We start from the raw sequence: 23,618 nt of genomic DNA on the forward strand, positions 1-23,618 counted from the left end.
AATTTTGGTCTTATGTCAAAGCGGTAGGTAGCTCAAAACAAAATGTCCAGAAACTCTGTGACCAAAATGGCACTGAAACAGAGGATGACAGACTAAAGGCCGAAATACTAAAAGTCTTTTTCCGAAGCTGTTTCTCGGAGGAAGACTGCACTGTAGTTCATTCTCTAGATTGTCGCACAGATGACAAAATGGTAGATATCGAAATAGACGACAGAGGGATAGAGAAACAATTAAAATCGCTCAAAAGAGGAAAGGCCGCTGGACCTGATGGGATACCAGTTCGGTTATAAACAGAGTATTCGAAGGAACTGGCCCCTCTTCTTGCAGCGGTGTACCGTAGGTCTCTAGGAGAGCGTAGCGTTCCAAAGGACTGGAAAAGAGCACGAGTCATCCCCGTTTTCAAGAAGGGACGTCGAACAGATGTGCAGAACTATAGACCTATATCTCTAACGTCGATCAGTTGTAGAATTTTGAAACAAGTATTATGTTCGAGTATAATGACTTTTCTGGAGGCTAGAAATCTACTCTGTAGGAATCAGCATGGGTTTCGAAAAAGACGGTCGTGTGAAACCCAGCTCGCAGTATACGTCCACGAGACTCAGAGGGCCACAGACACGGATTCACAGGTAGATGCCGTGTTTCTTGACTTCCGCAAGGCGTTCAATACAGTTCCCCACAGTTGTTTAATGAACAAAGTAAGAGCATATTGACTATCAGACCAATTGTCTCATTGGCTTGAAGAGTTCCTAGATAACAGAACGCAGCATGTCATTCTCAATGGAGAGAAGTCTTCCGAAGTAAGAGTGATTTCAGGTGTGCCGCAGGGCAGTGTCATAGGACCGTTGCTATTCAAAATATACATAAATGACCTTGTGGATGACATCGGAAGTTCACTGAGGCTTTTTGCAGATGATGCTGTGGTGTATGGAGAGGTTGTAACAATGGAAAATTGTACTGAAATGCAGGAGGATCTGCAGCGAATTGACGCATGGTCCAGGGAATGGCAATTGAATCTCAATGTAGACAAGTGTAATGTGCTGCGAATACATAGAAAGATGGATCCCTTATGATTTAGCTACAAAATAGTAGGTCAGCAACTGGAAGCAGTTAATTCCATAAATTATCTGGGAGTACGCATTAGGAGTGATTTAAAATGGAATGATCATATAAAGTTCATCGTCGGTAAAGCAGATGCCAGACTGAGATTCATTGGAATTATCCTAAGGAAGTGCTATCCGAAAACAAAGGAAGTAGGCAACAGTACGCTTGTTCGCCCACTGCTTGAATACTGCTCAACAGTGTGGGATCCGTACCAGATAGGGTTGATAGAAGAGATAGAGAAGATCCAACGAAGAGCAGCGCGCTTCGTTACAGTATCATTTAGTAATCGCGAAAGCGTTACGGAGATTATAGATAAACTCCGGTGGAAGAGTCTGCACGAGAGACGCTCAGTAGCTCGGTACGGGCGTTTGTTAAAGTTTCGAGAACATACCTTCACCGAAGAGTCAAGCAGTATATTGCTCCCTCCTACGTATATCTCGTGAAGAGACTATGAGGACAGAATCGGAGAGATTAGAGCCCACACAGAAGCATACCGACAATCCTTCTTTCCACGAACAATACGAGACTGGAATAGAAGGGAGAACCGATAGAGGTACTCAGGGTAGCCTCCGCCACACACCGTCAGGTGGCTTGCGGAGTATGGTTGTAGATGTAGATGTAGATACTTGATTGCCGTTCGCGGTGTGTTTTAAAAGGCTGTTATTGCCGTACTGTTAGCTTCTGTGTGTTTTTTTTTTTTAATTTAAACTGTTGTATTACTATAAATAACTTGATTGCCGTTTGTAGCAGAAATTTTTAAACTGTTGCATTGCTGTAAATTACTTGATTGGCGTTAGCGGCATGTTTTGAAAGGTTGTTGATTGCCGTACTGTTACTTGTATTTTTTTTAAAAAAAGAATTTAAAAAAAATTGTATTGCTGTAAATGATTTGATTGCCTTTAGGGGCGTGTTTGAAAGTCTGTTTATTGACGTACTGCTGGTTTCTGTAAGATATGAATAAAACATTTGTGTGTGAAAATCTCTACAGTATTCTACTAGAAATCTGGCCCCGTTTCCCAACTTGTGAGTGTCAGTATTCATTTTGAAACAAGCTGTATTTTCGCCATTTCAGAGGGCCGTGTACTTGCTGCTGCTCACGCTGTTTGAGCAGGATCGGTGAGAGCCGTCCTCCCTCGCCTTGTCAGACGGTTATTACCCACAGGTCGGTTCAAATGGTTCAAATGGCTCTGAGCACTACGGGACTCAACTGCTGTGGTCATCAGTCCCCTAGAACTTAGAAATACTTAAACCTAACTAACCTAAGGACATCACACACACCCATGCCCAAGGCAGGATTCGAACCTGCAACCGTAGCAGCAGCGTGGCTCCGGACTGGAGCGCCTAGAACCGCACGGCCACCGCGGCCGGTCCACACAGGTCGGGAACCGCTGGATTGGTAGTTCAGAAGAAATGACTATTTTAACCGTGTCTCCAGGGTCAAAACGAGGTTAGAAACCGTTATTTAGACTGACAGTGTGTGTGTGTGTGTGTGCAGCAGGTCTGAGAAATAACCCGGGTCCGACACGGAACGTTTGATTCGCACACCGGACACGCGCCCTGTGTACGAGACCACGGACTTTGGCAGAACTACACCAGGTGCAGCGGGAGCTACAAGAAGACACAGAGGAGCAGGACTTTCTCCGTTCCTTTTCTCTCCGTGGCTATGATCATATCAAGCCTGACACTATGCCCAGGACCCTCGTGTAACGGACGGACGTCAGCTCTCATTCCCTGCAGCCCTTCTTCGCTCTTTGTAAAGTGGGGGTGCTGTGCGTGCATTCCCACCCTGAATAACAGGAAAGTGGGATAAAAACACGAGCGAGTGGTTGATAGCAATGTCGGGCCGTAGCTGCTCTAGATAACGATGTCACTCGAAGCGCTATTGGGTAATTGGAAAAATTTAATGTGCTTCATGGCGTCATATAGACAGGTCCATCTCATCTTAAATTACGTAATGCAGGGCTGCAGCAGCTCTCCACGCTCGCTGTTATCTCTCCGATATGGAGACAGCACTCGAGATAATCTGCTCTCGAGACGACGGAGCCTCATCGAGCAATGCGCTTCTGCGTGTCTCCAGATAGCGCTGTCTTAATTACGCCCATTATCCCCTCACAAACACTCAGAGCTGCACTTGAAACGGGAGATGTACGTCACTCGCCCGCCTATATATTCACCGCACTGGACGGCAGCTGTCAGCTGGACACCTGGCCCGCGCATCCAGAAGCCGAGTCGTCTTCCAACTGGAGCCTCCAGATCGCAGCTTCTCTTCGGTAACAGGTATGCATGGAATAGCCAGTGTCAGCATTTGACTGTACAGTATTTTTGGATTAATGGTAAATATTTTGGTAGGCGGCCCGACTACTACAGTGTTCCATAAAGCTGCTAGCGAAAATACCAATTTTCACTGGCTAATAGCTCGGGTTCCTTTGATCACAGAGATAGGGAGTCAAGTGTTTCGCATAGCTCGTGGCCTAATGGCCATTCGTATAGCTGTTGGAAAAAGAGCTACCCTCTAGCTATCCTAGAGTACAGGGTCGAAATATAAACATTGCATACGTCCTCCAGCCCAGGTACATTGAGCAAATCGGTTGCTTCTTTTAAGGTATGGTCCATGGTACACATTAGCGGCTTTATAAAAGCGGTCCCTTAGAAAGCCTTAAAAAATCGTAAGTTTTCGCTACGAAAAACACCTATTGTGGGGATTTCCGCATCCAACTATACGTATGTTCTTAAGAAACTATTTTCTGGGAACTTTGAAACTGTTTCGATATCATTTGTGTTACCAAGATTCAGAAGTTAAAAAGTTACAGCACTTACGTGCAAAATGGCAAAAATCGGATTTCAGCCGTTTTTGCACAATGGTCTGCTGTTATATAAATAACTAACCACAATAAAAATGCCAGATTTTTACTATACACTCTAGAAATTTATCTAGACACTCCATTTTCGACAATCTGAATCCGTTACCGAGATACACCAGAAAAATCACGAATTTTTTGCACCAAAAGTTGGAATTGACCGAATGTCCATGAACCGTCCTTTATTTTGAAAAAAATTCCTAAGAATTTATTCTACTTACTAGCGATTCATCAAGATCATTAACAAATTTAATCACATTATGTGAGCGTTGAAGTAGTTGCCAGGGACTAACTGATCAAATCATAAGCAAATTCCTTTTTAACAATTCCAATGATGCCTAAATCGTTTTTAAAAAGAAACAGATTTAAAATTATAATCAGAAAGCACCCTCTTAATATCAAAGTTAGAATTTATTCAGAGGCAGAAAGAAACAAATTTTTGACTTCTTCAACTTTTGCAGTCCTGTCTTCCTCAGTTGCGAGTAATACTACGGAAAACTGATAATTTTTACTTATGGACCGTCTGACAGAAACTGAATAAAACACAATTTTACTGCCATAGGCGTTTCGCCTTTATTTTCTGCAAGGCATCATCAGTGGCCTGGAATATGTACACATGTTAGCTATTTAGTATACATTTTTGTCACTGTGCCTATAGGTTATAAACAGTTCTAGTGGTTGGTATTTCCTATTAAGTACTTACAGGTTGACCACCAGAACTATTTATAACCTATAGGCACAGTGACGAAACTGTAAATTAAATAGCTAACATATGTACATGTCCCAGGCCACTGATTATGCCTGGCAGAAAATAAACGCGAAACGCGTATGGCACTAAAATTGTGTTTTATTCAGTTGCTTTCAACGCTCCATAAGTAAAAATTATCAATATATCGTAAAATTTTTGACTGTATGAGCTTTTGGGCTGAGAACCTTGCCGCTCCCTTTTGACACGCCCGTATTACGACCGCTCACAACAACCTCTGAAACACTACACTGGTGCAAATCTGCATCACACCAGATTACTTTAAACTAAAAGTTTTAACAATCCACACAAGCACACAAACTATGCACCCCGTAGGAGGGATGGAAATGGTACAAAACACTAAAAATATTAACTTTGCCATGAAGGTGCATCTTGATTTAACTTCTAAGAAAAGTTTTACGGTGGAAGGGTGGCAACTTTATATACTAAAATGACCATTTAATTCCAAAACCCATGAAATGCGATCTTATATAAAATTCTATACGGTTGGCCAAACAAGTTAAGATGCTCTACAGAACAGATACCGCCTCTCAAGATGATAGGCAAGATCAAAACATTTTTCAGGAATTAGGCCGTTACACTCCAAGCAATAAATTCGTTAACACACCAAATCCGACAAACATGACAGAGGCAGCTACTAACGTATGGCAGATTGATAGGGAGATTACCGAACAACCCGAACCACAGATTGCTCTAACCCGCCCCTACAACGCAAGGGAAAAACGGACCACCCAATTCATAAATACCCATCTTCCTGCGGGTAGGCAAACGGAGAAGTACAGTGGGACGACCCCAAAACAAAGCGGCTGGTCACCTCACCATGACAACAAGTTGAATTTAACAAGTAAATGAAACAACGTATCACCAATCATTTAACTTCTAATAAACTGCGATTTCTGGAGAAGACCTGGCGCAGCACCCTCAAATCGCTCTCCCGAACCGTCCGCTGCCGGCCACTTGAACGGACGCCGATCTCCCGTCTCCCGGCGTCGCAGCTCGCGCCGGCCAGACCGACGTCGTGGGTTGACTCCTGTTGCCCTCGTGTCGGCCGCGAAGCCACTACCCCTCGCTATACGGCGCGGCCCACTGGACTCACGTGGCGACCTCACATGCGCCGACGCTCCAGGCGTGTCTCAGTGCGCGGCCGACCAAACGATCGATCCAACCGCCAATGACCGTTGCCTGAGCAACTCGAGCAGACTGGCGGCAGACTAACGCGCAGACTCAGGTGCAGGAACTAAGCCCCGACCGGGCGACCACTAGCTGAGTTCTCTTACTGGCGGAGTGAAAAGACTTTCACTCATCCGGCTTTAAAGATTGATCCGAACTACAGACATACTAGCAATCTGGACGACAGACAGACACTAACTACCTCACAAATTCGGACGAGAGACAGACTAGCAAGCTGGGGATGAGAGACTGCCTAGCTCGCGAGCTCATAGCGCCCCTTTAATGCACGTGAACGGACAAGCTTTGCCCCTTTCCCACCAGAGGGAGACACCAAAGCTGCGATTGCCACAGCGGCGCCACAGCCAGAAACGGAGGGCGACTGCTTCACACAACGCGCTGCGGCGCGCTCTTCAAAACAACAATTTTTACCGCGGCTCAAGTCATGTCTATAATTTCTGTTCATGGCGAAACACCGAAAATTTTACGATAAGTCCTTAAGACGATTTTCGAGAAACTGTGAAAGTTTTTTCGATATCAGTGTCCGTTACCCAGGTCCAGAGGTTCAAAGTTACCATGCTTATGCAAGCAAATTATCCACGTAATATCCAATGTGAGGCGTAAATATGGGTTTAACGGGCATAGTGATCACATGGCAAGGATCCTGGGATCACCAAAAGATCTCTGCGATAAGCAAGCTGCATTTTTAGTGATATTTTTTCACCAATGAAACTTTAAAAGCCTCTGTCTTTGTATAATTTGCAGTTAATGGGTATACAAACTGACTCGATATAGAAATTATTCGTTCGTGCTACATGGCACAATAGGCATCTGACAAGAAATTATTTTGTCGCGCAAAATTCTTCGTGCTTGCAGAGCGAAGGTAACATATCCGTCTGGCGTCCCAGGTTGCAGGAAACACAACAAGGAAGGAAACAGTATTACTTAGATTTGCAGTCTCTGTTATAAGATTTAATCGTATGTTTAGTTTCATGCAGTGGTAATAGTTTAAATGGATTGGGTATTCTTATCTGAATAATGGTTTATTGATATGGTCAGGGAGTAGTTTTCGAGAGGCTGTCCCTAAAGTTACGTATTAGCGAGGAAATGCTCTCTCACAATTTATTGTTGTTCTTGATGGAATTTTCCATTGGAACAACTCTGCACGACGGTTTTTGCAGCTACACGCTCTCCACGTAAACAAATATTCTCAGTCCAGTCACATATTTCGTTTGGCACCAGATGTGGCTGTGCTGTCGCTGGTTAGCGTACCTGTGGTAGCGAGTGTAACGCTGGTTGGGAGTGGAGGAACCCCTCAGCCCCCAGACTGCACTGTCCGGCAGGGAGGGGGTTACTTGTTTGAACTCAGGATACGTTCTGATTATTCGCCAACAGATCGGCGTAGGGATTCCTTTAAGCCGTAGAGCTTCGCTCAGTTTTAGCGATTTGAGCTATTGTTTTATTTTACACCCACTTTCAATTAATATTAACTATTTGTTTGAAAACAGAACTCTTGTTATCAACGTCACTGTCAAGTTTATAAACTTTTTGTGTTTTTCATATGAGAATTAGTACATGAGTCAACACACTTCAGTTGCTCTATTTGCTTCTTGCAGGAAGTTAATACAACACCAAAAACAGCGCGATGGCAGACTTCAGGAAGAAGAAACTGATGTATGTCTTCCACGTATTCTTCGGTGAGTCGTCTGGCATAATTATTGCTTGCATACAACAAAATTGCTACAATTACCTGCATAATTGCTTCGTTATTGGTACAACTGATGCTTACGAGGTGATAAATTTTCTGGTCGCAACAGATAATTTCTCTTTCATGCGGCACCTCATTCCACACACTGAGACGTGCTGGAAAGTAAAGCCCTCGAAATTGTCGCGTGAAAATTCTTGCACCTTTTTAAAACTAAATAAACGTTACCAAGATTTTTAAAACCAAAAAACGTAATTAATGTTCCTTATCTTTATTTTCTGTATCTATATATTTTAAGCCCTCTACCACGAGAGGGCATGGAATTATACCGCGTAGCATCGCGGTGCGTAACGTAACTCTGTCGGTGCGTGAGAAACAACGTACTGTAATCAGGTTTTGAATTGTCCTTTGTCCAGAAATGAATCAGCCGCACCTTCAGCACGATCGCTGCCACATCTGCAGCTATCCGATGCCTCCCGTTGCTCCACACTCGAGTATGGGTTCAGTCCTCGTTGTTTCAGTGCTGACAGCGTTTGCGAGTGCGACATACAGCTTTTGCAGCAGTCGGACCGTTGTTTTACATCGCAATCTGTCACAACATTGGCACTTGTCACAATAAAAGAATCTTCTAAAATGCGGGATTTCGTAGAGTTGTCATCAAGGGGGCAGGGGCGAGGAAATAAAGGAAAAGTAATGTTGAGTGAGTGGAAAGAAGTTTGGTTTCGTGCTTAGCAAATTTTGCCACTGTTACTGAGAAATACAGCATGAAGCATCTTATTTTGCCTCTTTTTTCCAGATGTCAACAGGAGCGGCACGATTGACAAGAAGGACTTTGAGATGGCCATTGAGGTAATTATATTTTATTTATATGTGCTGAAGACTGAATCAAAGAATTTTCTGCTCCAGTCAAGGGTACACTGTCAGAAGTTTCGACATTAATCACCAATCTGACATGAATCAAGTAATTATAAATATCAAAATAACAATAGTAGAAGTTATAAGTGATCTACATCCGAGGGTCACTATTAAAGTTAACCTGTAGCAAACAGTAACGAGACTAAACTCTTTGGCGTGTGGATCCAGAATAACATCAAGTGGAGCATGCACGTGGTAGATGCTAACACAAATTTGAGTAAAGGTCATTCTAATGATCTTGAAAATCTGCACAAATAAGCAAATATTTGTGGTTCACTAACAGATATAAAAAAGGCTACGTATCGTATGGGATTGAAATTGCACAACAAGCGTGCAAAGCCATTTTGGTTTTTGTTTCGGTAGATGGTAGCAGATCCCTTTTCGCAACGTGTAACTCAAGTCATGCCAAACAAACAAACGCTGCTCGTAACGTCTCTCACGCGACGCCGAGTAACTGCAGGAGACGTTTTAGCGCGCCCATTGGATAGACCGGAGGAAGCCGAGCACAGTGGCTTGTTGACTACCCCGAATAAGTTTTTGTCCGGACACATATTTTGATTAGCTGCAGGGAAACATCAGCCAGCGTGACTGGTAACTTTCTCGTTACGAACCCATGAAGGGCTGTGCGTCTTTTTTAAATAGCAACCTATTTCTTTCGGTATTCCCTCTGCTCAAAACCTGTTCAAACCGAACCACAGTATACCGTTCACGTAAACATGACGTTGTGATCAACGCAACCTAACACCGACTTTGCTCTGCTAACACACCGCGCAAGTAGGTGATGTACAGCAACTCGTACACTCTCCAGAGTTGACAAGGAAACGAATCGAAACAGAAGGGAAATACACTCCAGTCATTTAGTCAGCCATCTCTAGTTGAAGGTTTGTCTGACAAAAATCCCCAACAACGAAGAGATGGTAGTAATGCTACTCACCTACAGAGAACATAAGTTAGCAGGACAGTAACAACAATGTTTTCTTGTCTGTAATACGGATTCACAACTGCAGTTCACACTTGTACAAACAAGCAACTCCACAAGAGCAGAACTAGACCGAAACAAAAACTGGTCATTTGGACTCACCAACTCACTGACTTGAACTTTTGGATTCTGGCTGCCAGCTGACTCTAGCTTTGTGCAAAATATCTGTTTAAGGATGGGTTGGTGGGAGATACTACAAAGCTGTAATATGTGAGGCTTTTACATTTTAGATACTAACGTAATAGACGCAAACAGTAAAAAGTACATAAACATATTAGAGACTGAACTGTATTTGTGCAACTACGTGCTGTATCTTCTTAAATTTGTAAAATTGATTGGTACTATCTTGAGGGGTCAAAAGTTTGGGAGCGCATCTGAAATCACAAAAAGCACCCACGAATGATCTGGAAACTCTTAAGTTTGTAACTGCAATATTTCCGAAACCAACATGTTATTCTAGAAATGTTATACATTTTTGGATAGACCAAGTTAGGTGACTCAAAACTATAAACTTTGATTTCCAAAAGATTACATCTTAAGATTGAAAAATTCTAGAGTACAGTAAATTTGAGTTGCAATAACTTTCTAAACAGCAAGTGGTGAGTAAACATAAAACGTTTGTTACATAGAGGAGAATGAAGTATTTGTTGTAATGTACTTCTAGGAGTAATGACTATAGTCAGGGTTGAATTGATAAGAGTTTGAGGTGAGTCATAAAGTTAGAAAATTGTATTACACAAATGCTATAGAAAATGTATCTATATGAACTATTAACAGTATTGTCATCAGGTGTTTGCGTACTGTATCCTGAATAACAGTTGAAAACAGAAAGTGTGTGTAAGAATCCGAAGATTTGGTATATTCAAGTTACAGTATTTTTGTAGTATCTCTGGCAATTCAGGAGACATCAGTGTGAAAAAGATAGCAGGTACAGAAAAACGCTGGGTGTGCATATCAACCCACAGAGTGTCACTGCGAGTTTCGATAGGTGACATTGTGACATAGTTGCACTGTGGGCTATGCACGTCAGAACGAGTAAACCAATCATTTGCTCCATACCGTCACATTGAATAAAAAAAGAAAGTTCACGCCGCAGACAGGCAACCCAACAAAAACTCATCGCAAGTGGGCTGTCATTGTGCCTTCCCACGCAATCTGTGTCAGCGAGACGGAGGAGATTGACATTTGTCGCATCACAAATGGTGGACATATACACAGCCTGTAAGACTGTAGTCGTTATTTGGTGGGGAGGTTTACTTGGTGAGTGGAGGTGTTGCACCAGAGTTGAGCGGGTGGGTGTGACCGCAGCTGTGCCGTGTTCCAGAAAATCTGCCGCAGCCGAGGCTGGGCCGAGGGCAGCGCGGAGCAGCAGAAGACGCGTGGCGCCCTGCTGGAGGTGTGGCAAGCTCTGCAGCAGAGGGCAGACGCCGACAGCGACGGGGAGGTGAGTAGGCTGGAGGCTGGAGGCTGGCGGCTGGAGGCTGGAGGCTGCAAAGCAAAGTGCACAGACCAGGTGGGGGGCAGGTTTTGCCCTTGCGTATCAACACCATCTAGTAGGCCACGCCACTCGCCAACAACCACAGTATTGTCCGAGTGAGGCTGTACCTGTTATTTGTCAAGCCTTTGTTCCCAATTTTTTTCTAATGAAAGACCTGTGGTTACCTTTATCATTTTTAATATACCTGAGTATCTCAGAATAATAAATATTTTGAAAGAAACAGTACCTGTTTTTCTAAAAATAAAAATAAAAATATTACCACTGCTGATGTGGTAAACTAACATGTCGGATTTTAGTATGAGTTATTAGTAAAAAGTGATAAAAGAGCCAAGACTGTACAAATCCCGAAAAACAGCGATGATTCATAACTTAAGTACCGTCATCGCTCTCAACGGGTCAGGTTTCGCATCTCGCGCTTCGACTAATTTGTGTCCACTCCTGGAATTTCCGGGGCTGCGCAGTGTACAGCCATCTTGTGAGTGAGGTGTACTGTAAGACTCTTCGTTCTTTCTCTCTTTGTGTCTATTGGCCTTCCGACAAACATGTCACATAACGTTTCGGGCACGGTCGTAACTGTTCCATGTAGTTGACTATGCCTGTCAGTGTTGACTATTTGTTTTGTGTCGATAGCTGACATGCTGGCTGGGAGAATACAAATGTTGATGACTTTTTAATGCTACTAGTACGAGTACCTGCAGGTACTAACCGGTGTAGAAAAAACATATTGCTTCTAACAGCTGTAGCTATTAGGTTGTCAGTACTGTAAACACTGATGTAATGTTTTGCAGTATGGTTGTGATATGGTTAGTTATACCCCAAACATCGTGTGTGTGGTCAGTTGGGGCGTTGATTTGAGGAAAGGGGCCAAACAGCAGGCCATTGGTCCCATGAGGCTAGGGGAAGATGGGGAAGGAATTCGGCCGTGCTCTCTCACAGGAACCATCCCGGCATTTACCTGTAGCGATTTAGGGAAATCACGGAATACCTAACTTGGGATGATCGGATGCGTGTAGAACCATCGATTTCCTGGATGTGAGTCCAGTGTGTTAACCTTCTCGCCCCCTCTCGGTCCCTGTATATGGTTTCTTCCATTTAAGTTTTCGCCAATAAGAACACCGACGAACTCGAAATTTTCTACCCTATTTATTACTTCTTTCTTGATGCAGTACATTAAAAGGAAGTGAGGTATTTTTGACAGTACAAAACTGAATGAACTACATTTTTCAAAGCTTAAATCTAGGTCTATTTTGCGAAATCAGTCAGTAGCTTTCACAAAAAATTCGTTTACTGTTTTCACAATGTATGCTTCTTTGCTCATCTTCACAACAGTGCTTGCATCAACTACAAACACCTACACGCATTAACTTGGAAACGTGTGCAGTAGCCGATATTTCTCGTGAGCGGTGGCAGCAAACCTAATTTTCGTCACATGGAGAAGTGACAGTCGTGTTCCCCTTTTGTTTACCACTGGCCACTGATTGCCTGGCGTGTGCCCACTGACAGGTGAGCGAGGCGGAGTGGATCCAGATGTGGGACGACTTCGCCAAGGGCGGCGACTCGGCGCTCCAGTGGCAGAGCCGCTACCGGGACTTCATGTTCCAGCACGTCGACGCCTCAGGTACAGTAGCGGGCCGGACGAGTCCACGGAGAAGGTTCCTCCAGCAGGACGATTCTGTAATGCATTTGCAATTGTGCTGCTAATAGTTACCAATATGGATTGAAGCTGGAGTAATGAATTAAAATTTGTGCCTAAGTCAGGTCTTGAACCCAGGTCGTCCGCTTACTAGACACAGTGCTAACCACTACACGGGTGTGACACAGTGGCTCACACCAAAGGACACACTGCCCTAGTCCAAGGATCTCCCTAACACAAACGCGAGGTCACGACTTCTGCAGTGTTGTGGCGGTTGGCACATCTGCCTCGTAAGCGGGAGACCCGGTTTCAGGTCCTGGTGTTGGCAAAAAAAGTTAACTCTTTACTTGAGCTCCTATCGTTATCGAAGATATAGTTGAGACATGTCTGCAGGAAACTGTAATTTAATCAGTTATCAATACGTCATATCTTATAACAGTCACAAAACACGCATCATCCTAGACATAAAAATCTTGATTACTTTTGAATACACTATAGTGATCAATGTGTTACAAATATGTACTATTAAAAACAGTCTTGATCACGTTTTCTTTATTAAGGTGACCAGTTTCGACCACTACTGTGGTCATCTTCAGACCATTGAGTAGGAACCTCAATCTGCTGGAGAATCACTCAATGGTCTCGATGGTCTGAGGATGACCACAGTAGTGGTCGAAACCGGTCAGCTTAATAAATGAATTGTGATCAAGTCTGTTTTTAATAGTAAATATAAAAATCTTGGATGAGTAAAACCATCAGAACTTCCAACTTTTCCCACAAGCTACTTACCTATGCATCATATTGTTAACCTTTTTGCAAATTATACAAAAGATTTCATGTACCTCAGTAATGCTTCAGTATCTGTATCTTGGGATGACGTTTGAGCATGAATTACAACTATAATCCGCAGAATTGTAGAGAAAGGACGTAGGACTTTTGAGCCGAATTTGAATCGTAAGTGTCTTAGTACAGAAAAATAATGTGGTTAATGGGGTATTAAGAAAGGCACCCTTTAATTCTTTTGCCTTGTGCCAAGTGAAAATTGTAAATAACAATTAATTTTAGTACTAATATTATTTTTGGTGAACTTGAATATGCTTTGCAGTTACTAATTACGTCTTCTTGACCAGGGGTCCCAGGTTGGTATATGTGCAAATTAAAACACGTTTACAAGAACTGACACAAGACTATTTCCTCACTAACAAATGATTCATTATGAATAGTTTAGACATTTTGAAGCAATATAACAAAAGACACCTAACTGGCATGCCTTCAGTCTTTCTATACACTATTTCCTCGTGGAAATCTTCAACAAGGACTCCCATATCAAATTACTAACAAATTTCTAAACAAAACTGAATGAAGATAAATGTAGATATATTTTGACATTAAAATTGAAATGTAACAAAACGATAGCTTCAGTTTTTTTATTGAACTTCTCATTTAAAACCTTAAGTTCGTAGAATACATGGTGTATTTACATAGGTTAAAATTTATACGTGTTCCATTCTTTTATGATTGGTTTTTTATCAATGAAATTGCACTTTTGTGTTCAGCAAAGTGAAAAGTAAAACTCAATAAGAAATTTCTATGTATAAAATTTTGCATTACTTTCTTTTTGCAGATTTGTAGTTCATCTTGTAGCAAATACATCCCATTAGTAATTTCATATAAATAAATTCTTCCCTGTATGTGTTATTTTCTTCCAAATGAAATAATTGGATGACCATCTCGGTTTGAGAAATACTATATTTATGTATTGTGCAAAATTATAGCTGAAAGGATCGCTCAAATGAGCTGTTGTGAGTGTGGCAATGGTTATTTCTTCATTACCCCAAGTATATGGCATAATTCAGCCATAACCATGCAGCAAAACTATGTCTTGGATACAATTTGTGCTTGCTGTTGGGTGCTTGATGGTACTAATTTTGCCATCTTCCCAGTGCTTTATATAAGAGAAAGTTTCGTTTTAATTGCTATAAGCATGCAGTACAATGAAAATGATTTCTTTTACACCTCAGCACTAGGATTATCTAATCTCACATTGTCTTGGCTCTGTGCACATAACTCGTCATTTTAGCTGCTTTGCTGTGTAACGTGTACTCCTGTGGAGCTGACAATTGCCACCTTTTCCTTTCGACAGGTGACGGCAGTATCGACCTTGACGAGTTCGTCAAAGTCTACACCAGCTACGGCATCTCAGCAGACGAGTGCAAGAACGCCTTCAGCAAGTTCACCAACGTAAGTTTTGTTCCGACGACAACACGTGAGGCAGTAGAATAGCCTACTGCACTCACAGCGGCTTACCTCAGGAACCAGAGAGGAGCAGACACAGTAGATCACTCTCACTGCTCTTCATCACTTGTAAGGCGCTCTGTGAAGGCGTCTCATAAAGCAGTCTGAGCGTTACGTCCTATAATGTGCGTGTTATAAAATAAAGGACTTGATGTAGGTTTCAAAACAGGCTGTAGGGGTTAACACATTACAGGCGCAACTCGTTGTTGACACTGTCAGTAGTGTAGAGTGTAGACTGTCTTCAGAAACCAACAGCTGTAACTGAATGGTCGCATGTCACTGTTTTATACATTGAACTTCGAGACCCAGATTGATAGCTGACTACTCCCAGAAGTAAGAGCCTCTATTGCGTTTTAGTAATTCGAGGACACTTTATATATATATATATATATATATATATATATATATATATATATATATATATATATATATATATATGATTTTAAACTTTGACCGTTTATCTAATATTCTAAGTAATCACCATTTTCGTCGATGCATTTTTGTATATGCTGTGACAGTTTTTGTATGCTCACGTCATGGCAGCTCGCCTCACGTCGCGGAGAAAGGGTCGAACATCATCTTTCATCTCATCATACGAGTGGAATTGCCTTCTGGTGAAATGTTTTTTGTTAACTTAGGGAACTGGAGGCAGTCAATTGTGGAATGACTCGACTGTAAAGTGGTTAGCTGGGTGAAGCATTTTCACTCAGACTTTGCCCGGAGATCGACAGTTTCATAGACGAAGAGAAATCAACTGTTCATCTGGAACTGTTACACCCTAGCAGAACATTCCTCTTCTCCGCTTCTAAACTGCCCATCTGAGTCTTTTCAGTATTTGACAGTAGAGTCCATGCAGGATATTGCAGCCAGTAGATGCACATTCGGCAGGGCATGCACGGAGAGAATGGTAGTGGTGGGGGTAAGGTGCAGGCCGTGGAGGGCGCTGGAAGGAAGTGTCGCTCCAAAACCCTGCACATTCCTCGTGTTAAAATTTGCTTCTTTTGCCAAAAGTCAGCGGAGTTTACAGAGGCTCATCTCACTGACATGTTCAGATGCAGTTGCCAAGGAATTATGAAACAGTGGTTTATTAAGTTTATTAAGAGAGGATCTGTGTAAAACTGATTGCAGCATCTTACGAAAAAGCACATCCTCAGTACAAAATAAATGTGTAATGTCTCCACTGTGTTGTTCCAAAAGCCATAGCATTTGACGTTTCACCACCTTCTGATAGCCCTTAAAAATTACATCATTTCATCAGACACGGTAGATAATGAAGTTTGACATAACAACCATATGGTAGAATACTGTCCTCTTTGTGTACTATAATTTGCCAAAATCTCATTTCGATATCTCAAACCGTTTATGAAATAAGAGGATTGTTGTGGATATTTCACTCTTTACCACTGTCGGAGTGCGATCGCAAACGAGTTTGCTACGTCAGATCAGTTTCATGGAGATTGGTGACAGACAGAGACCTTCTACCTAGTCTAAAAAAATTGAATATGTTTCCGAAATTTCATACACTGCATGCAACGTATTATGTAATATGTACTAAACCCCAAATCAAAGTGACCATAATTTTTCATGGCAAACTTGTTCGAATTTCTGTCAGTGTGTTATTTCCGTGAAGTATCACAGTAGCTATGAACATTAATGAAACGATTGGCTCATCATAATCAACCTGACATACATAGCTACAAGTGAAATAATTTTTTTTTGTGAATAGTTTCTGTGATATCGATTGAGAAAGACTGCAGGGCGTGGGCATAGATTCTGTCATAGTCTACCAGCAGAAAGGTGGCAAACACTGAACAAGCGAATGGACTCGGCCAGCGCTCTGGACGAAAACTGGTCACTGCGCATCGGCCTCCGTACCCTGCGCGCCTTCTACCTGCCAGCGTTGTTGTCGGCCCAGCAGCTGTGAAGGCGACCGTTCAGTCCCAAAACACGGTTACCAGAACACACTGTCTTTGTTGGAATTTGCAGGACTTAATTGAAGACGCTTCCCTCAGCTGGAGCCTTTAAAACAGTTTACTAACTAGGTGCCAAACTTTGACAACAAAAATCCATTTCATCTTCTTAAACGAACTCATAGGAAAAGTTAAATCTGGTAAAAATAGTAGTCTTCTTTCCTTTTATGCAAGATACTCAATGCTGTTATTGACCAATTATGTGACTTGATGGATTTCTACTTTTCTTATAACCTATCTTTCAAGTGCCTGTACTCTGTTGAGGTTATTGGTCATCTTTAAGGACTCAAATACACAGAAAGAAACCATTGTCAACATCGTGATAAAGCGTTTTGTATTTGTACTTCTATAGATGCCATTGGTGTTGTACGTATTTTGATCTGACCAATTGCTCCTTTCCTTTCACAACATCTTTCATCTGTTGTAAACTGTTATCTGTTCTTTTTTATTCTTATTTTTATTTTTTATATCTGTATTAACTATTTTATCATGAATGTGTATTTGACCACACAGAAACAAACACACAAACATTATTCTTACAGAATCAAACTGTGAAGGTTACACCGCAAGTGTTCGAGAAGCTGTGGAGTGAGTTCTTCTCTTCAACAGACCCTCAAGCTCCAGGAAACTTCATCTTTGGCAAAACTTCATTCGATTAGGCTTCTGTAGGAAGTGAGACAGAGGAAGAGGGAAAATGATGATGGAGGAGTGATGAGAAGACAAGGCATACAGAAATGGCGTTCTCTTATGGATGTACACAGCTGAAGATCCACTGATCCCAGTGTCAGCAGTTACTGCTCTGCTATTACATGTTATGAGGGACAGCAGTGGTATCCATTGGTCACCAGGCAGGGCCATCTCTTCTGCTGTATGCTCCATACATCCATGACCCAAACTCTGTTAAATTCATGCAACAAAAAGAAAAAGACATATAAGAGCATATTACTGTCATAGACATAGGCCTGTGCAAAGTATGACTATTGTTTTCATTCTGTTATCAAAGTTATCTTTCCCATGCAAGTTCATCACACACACCCCGTTATCTTTATTTGGACCTGACACACAATTATTCCTCAATTTCCTCTGTTAAAATGATAATCGTTTTTACAAATATAACAGATAATTATTTTATTTAATAAAGAAGGTGCTGCAGGTCATGTACAACTCTGTGCTGAACAATATTTTGTATTTATATGAGTTATTGAAAATAAAGAAAAGACATGGCCAAAAAAATAGGGTTTCAGTTCCTGTCACCATTCCTGCAAAATTAAACAAGAAACAGGTGTCATGTGTGTTATCCAAGCATACCACACTGAGTGATTTACAAAGTAATATGGACACCCTGAAAGGAACAATTCACTTTTAGAACTGGTCTTGTGAGTTAGCTATCACACAGTGACATACTTCTCGTTTCTCTGATGTCCTGTGCTTGTCTTCAAGTAGCGCGATGTCTGTGTGGCGTAAGGTGGCTACACTGATCTACTGTCACATCAGGCGTCTGACTTAACTGACTACCAGACCGTGCCTGCTCAGATGGCGCATCCACAGCACCAGAAGAAGGTAGCCCAAGCTTCAGTCATGAGTCGCTCCAGGTTCAGAAACGATTACTCACTGAAAACAAAACTCACCCTCTGTACACACAGGGCCCTGTGACATGTGCAAGGTGGCCACCAGGTACATTCCAGGGTTGCTGGAAAACATTCGACACTGTAATCTGTGAAAATAGCTCCAAACATAGGGAATAGTTTCACGACAAACGTGACTCGCTCGAAGACTATTTGCATGATAGAGTCGAGTACATTGTCTTCACATAGGTAATTATGGAATTCTCTAACTAGCTTAAGTACTGTAATATAAGTGACACAGGGGCTCCACAGTGTTCAGTCTTGGGTCCCTTTTTGTTCTTAATACCCACTAATGACTTGCCACTTTGTTTTCATGAAGATGCAAAGCTGGTTCTCTTTGCTGTTGATAACCTAAAAAACAAGAATTAGCTGAGAAAATTGTTAATAACGCCTTTCAGGAAATTACTAGGTGTTTTTCCGCAATTGCACTTCCAATAAATGTTGATAAAACACACTATTATACAGTACTGTACAGTAAATGGTATAAAATCGTTAAGAAATATACACCTTGAGCAGGAATTTGTAGCTAAGGATGAATATTCCAAATTTATGAGTATGTGCATTGATAAGAGACTGAACTGGAAGAAACACATTGGTAATTTTCCGAAACATTTGAGGTAAGCAACTTGTGGTGTTATGGTCGTTGCAAATTTTAGTGATAAATGTATCAGTCGATTAGGTTATTATGGTTATTTTAATTCACTGCCTTCATGTGGCATCAGGTTTTGGGGTAACTCATCAGTGAGAAAAAAGGCATTTGTTATACAAAAGCATGTAATAACTATAGGCTCCACAAGATTATTTTGCATACACTCACTTAAGAAACTAGGGCTATTCACAACTGCTTCACAATAAATATAGTCACGTATGAAGTTTTTTTAATTGATAACCTGTTCCAACTCCAAAGTAACAGATATGTACATAGGAAAAAGGCTGATCTCCGCTACTCTGTATTAAACCAGACTTGACACAGAAAAGGATAAATTATGCTGCCAAAAAAGGTCTCTGATCATTTACCAAATAGCACCAAAATCTAAACAAAAGTCAACCAGCATTTTAAAACAAATTAAAAACTTTCTCACTGACAAATCCTTCTGCCCAATCGACGAATGTGTAGGTAATTACTTATTTACAATTTTTTAAGGAAACTATCAATTATGTCATGTAAAAAAATCTTTTGTTAAAATTACCTGTTGCATATTGTTACGAAGTGTCGCATTCATGATCTATCAAACAACTATTAAGTTATAAATGTCTAGGCATGGCGTGAAATGGGAACTCACGTAACACACAACAGAACAAGACAACGACGGACCACGAAGAAATTAACCGAACGGTACAGTAATCGGTAGATGTGATTTATATGTTCCGACAAACAAATTATCATCATTTCAGAAAATATGGATAAATTATTTAAAAGATAGATCATCAGAAACTGAGTAAATCAATAATGCGTTGGTCCACATTTATCCATTACGCAAGCAGCTATTCGGCTGGGCATTGATTCACAGTGTTGTTGACTTTCTTCCTGAGGGATGTTATGCCAAATTCTGCCTAATTGGTTCGTTAGATCGTGAGCATCGCGAGCTGGATTGAGCAGCCGTGGCCACCGTGCTGACCAAAGCAGGGCTGGGCAAGCACGAACACGAGCTGCAGAAACTTTTGCAGTATACGGGCGGGCATTATCTTGTTGAAATATACGTCCAGGATGCTAGATATGAAGGGCGTCAAAACCGGGCACAGAGTATCGTCGACGTTCTGCAGTGCTGTAAGGGTGCCGCAGAAGTCAACGAAACGGGTTCTGCTACGAAACGAACGGCACCCCAGACCACCAGGCCGCCAGTCCTGGCTGACGGGCGACATCCAGTCTGGCGCCTCGAGTAATATTGTCTTCAGTGATGAGTCCCATTTCAAACTGAGCCCCGATGTCCTCCGTGGGAAGCCGTCCTGGCCTTAAATCTCAACAAAATTCTTACGATCTAACGAGCCAATTGCGCAGAAGTTGGAACAACGTCGCTCAGGAGGACATCCAACAAGTCAGTCACTCAGCGCCACGCCAAATGACTGCTTGCACTAGGGTCAGATGTGGACCAAAGTGTTATTAACTGCCCGAATTTTTCAAAATCGGATATTAAAATTTATTTCCAATTTTTTGACTTCTTGTGCATCTAAGTACTGCACATAAGCTATTATTTGACTGTCCTCTGCCTTAGTTTGTCTGTAACACAACGTGTCCATGTGGACGCGCTGGGCACTCAGATTTGAAATATTTTCTGTGATATTGAAATACATTTGAAGATATGTTTTGTTAATCAGATTTTTAATACAAGTAAGGCAAAATTTGAACAAAATAATTCTTACAAACCAATTTATAACACCATACACAAAATAATTCACAATCATTTGTTTTTCTGACTTACATGGTACACTTCAAAGCATTCTAGACACAGTCCTACATCACATTTCCCACATTTTGAGCAAACAGCTGATGATTTCTGTTCGCAGTACAAACTTACACATCTTCTCTTCTTCTCAGTTTTCTTGATATAGTACTTCATACCATCACATCTGATATCACTTGGAACACGCCATTTGTATCCACACATAGGACTGATAGACGGCCTGCCTACCTCTTTTATGGGACTCATATATCTTTTTAGGTAAACTTGTACAATTTCTCTTCTGAATTCAAGTTGAGTAGTCATAGGATCCGTTCCTTTCTTCTGCTACCACGCGTTATGTACAGATACGTCAATCAGCGAACAAAGTAAAGCCCAGTACCACTTCTTGCTTCGAATGTTTATTCTGCACATGGCAATGTTTTCATCCATTCTATCCACTCCTCCCATGTGTTTATTATAGGCGGTGATAATTTGAGGACGTTGTACTTGAATTGTCTTCTTCTCCTTTGCGGAATATCTTTTTACAACTCCTTCACAGGTAGAAGCTACAGTAACCACTGATTTGTCCACCCATTGTGTGACTATAACACCATCATCCTTACAAAGTGAGGATTCAAAATACCCCCTTTCCATTTTAACTAGCGCTTTCTTTGAGGAAACTGGTCACGATTTGGGAACTGTTTTCTCTGATACTGCCTGTTGCCCCATAGCCCTTTTCTCTCAGATATGACAGAACAGAAAAACCAGTAAATAGGCTGTCAAAGAAAACGTGGAATGGCAGTAGCTTTACATCCAGTGTCAAATAATCTATCATCTGAACGAGTGGGGCAGTAGCGTTACCAAACTGTGCTTCATATACTGTATTTGGATTGGGTGATTTTCGTTGAGAAAAGGAAAAATTCACCACATATCCAGTAGTAGTCCATAAACACCATGCTTTATAACCACATCGTATCGGTGTCCCCCGATAAATTGCTTGCAAGAGTGTCTCTCAAAATATTTTATCATTGACTCATCTTAAGACAGATTCTTCTGAGGAACAAACAGCTTATTACATTTGTCTCTTACTATTTCAATAAAGGGTCTAATTTTTCCACATCTTGTCCTTTTCATCAAATTTGTTATTGTCGTTACAGTGCAGAAAGCTAAGAATTTGTTCAAAACGATTTCTCCTCATGGCATTGCATACAAAATCGTTTTGTGTGTCTAAATTGGAATCCCAGTAAAACCTCTTATTAGGAAAGAGAGTTATAACTACTTAGAATGAGGATCCCCAGAAAACACCTCATTTCTTCACAAGTTAAATTAGGATTTTGGAAGTTCTTGAAAAGTGCACCATGGAGCCAGGTTTTTTGCATATTTCTGTTCTTGGAATCTATATTTCTGTAATCTGTTTCGGTGTGTGTGTGTGTCTTATTTCAGCTTCAGCCCCGTGTTGTCTAGGACTGAGGTTGTCTGCTGTTCCTCCTTCATCCTCACCACCCGAACCGTCATCTGTGAGGACTGCAACTGCCCAGCGTGTCCACGTGGACACGGCTGAAATAATCGCTTCGTAAACAGAAACTGAATCGATGGATAACAACTTTTCTGAAATGAAAATCTCTATAAACATATTTAGATATACTGCAAACAATTTCACATGCCAGAATGAAGAAGTTCTTTACGAAACATTACTTATTTTACATCAACATGCTCCATTGCGGACGTCAAAGCATTCCCTGAAATACAAGCTGTCACAATCACAGTGTAAATGGTAACAATGAAGTGTTAAGACAATGTACGTAAAATTCAAACCCTCCCTGAAAACAATATGTGACCGCCAACGCTAAAAATAATTGTAAGCCGACAATGAAGTAAAAACAAAACTAGTCAACAATTGTGTCCATATGGAAACGCTGTGAAGTTATGGGTTAATTTTTCAAGGTTCTTTACGTGGATAAATCATCTATTTTTTTGATACTGTAATTATTTGTTTGTCTGTAGATGTATGTAACATCTACCGATTTCCTTCCGTCGTGGTGCATCTTGTTTTTGTTTTAGAGTGCATTATACCAAAATGAATAACTTTAGGAATGATTAACACAGCACGACGAGTTTTGCAGTGTTTAGCTTCGGTAGCGAGGTGACGTTAACAAACGTAACAAAACAATTTTATCCAGAATTAGCTCTTTAATAAGTAAGGTGAAAAATCATCGAGTCACCATCAGGTAAGGCCACAATAATTCAGACAGCACCAGCTACAAACAAGACAAAACTAGACTTGTGACCTCTGTCAGTGACATATTTATAGTTTCTAAGTTACAGTTATTTTGCACCTCTGTGTTGCAGTATTAGTTACAAGAGATTTAATTACACACAGAAAACATCATCAGATTACCTGTGATGAACTACACTGTCCAATAAATTTTCGCTGAAAATTTGTGAATAACTTAAATTCAGGAGTTATTCATTTATTTGGATAGGTGGTAGGGATCAGAATTATTTGTAGTGCTGACCACTACTCTTCTTCACACAGTTGCATATTGCTACTGGGCGTCATTTATTTCGAACTGAGTGTGCTGTTCACATCGAAGAATGTGGAATGTTTAGTTGAAGTCACTAAAACACTTGTACCTTTGTCAACACATGTCCTGTTTGATACCATCAATATACAAATGTACTTAAGCACCAGGGAATACTATAAATATCTAGAATAAGAAATTTG

The 23,618-nt window shown here is 41.2% G+C and overlaps 1 protein-coding gene across 1 annotated transcript; it reads left to right on the forward strand.

Annotated features, from left to right (window-relative positions):
• Positions 1-3,269: 3,269 nt before the first annotated feature.
• On the forward strand, positions 3,270-18,120 carry LOC126293446 (calexcitin-2-like). The gene is made up of 7 exons (XM_049986679.1): positions 3,270-3,378; positions 7,509-7,589; positions 8,394-8,446; positions 10,816-10,935; positions 12,493-12,607; positions 14,766-14,863; positions 17,430-18,120. The coding sequence occupies exons 2-7, from the start codon at positions 7,538-7,540 to the stop codon at positions 17,544-17,546; spliced, it is 555 nt and encodes a 184-aa protein (XP_049842636.1). The 5' UTR covers positions 3,270-3,378; positions 7,509-7,537; the 3' UTR covers positions 17,547-18,120.
• The last annotated feature ends 5,498 nt before the right edge of the window (positions 18,121-23,618 follow it).

Source organism: Schistocerca gregaria, chromosome 10 (genome assembly GCF_023897955.1).
Source record: "Schistocerca gregaria isolate iqSchGreg1 chromosome 10, iqSchGreg1.2, whole genome shotgun sequence".
In the NCBI taxonomy this organism is placed as follows: domain Eukaryota; kingdom Metazoa; phylum Arthropoda; class Insecta; order Orthoptera; family Acrididae; genus Schistocerca; species Schistocerca gregaria.

Coding starts and splice junctions, on each gene's coding strand:
- LOC126293446 (XM_049986679.1), top strand. CDS start 7,538: ATGGCAGACTTCAGGAAGAAGAAACTGATGTATGTCTTCCACGTATTC. Junction 7,590..8,393: donor TGTCTTCCACGTATTCTTCG/GTGAGTCGTCTG, acceptor TCTTTTTTCCAG/ATGTCAACAGGAGCGGCACG. Junction 8,447..10,815: donor ACTTTGAGATGGCCATTGAG/GTAATTATATTT, acceptor GCCGTGTTCCAG/AAAATCTGCCGCAGCCGAGG.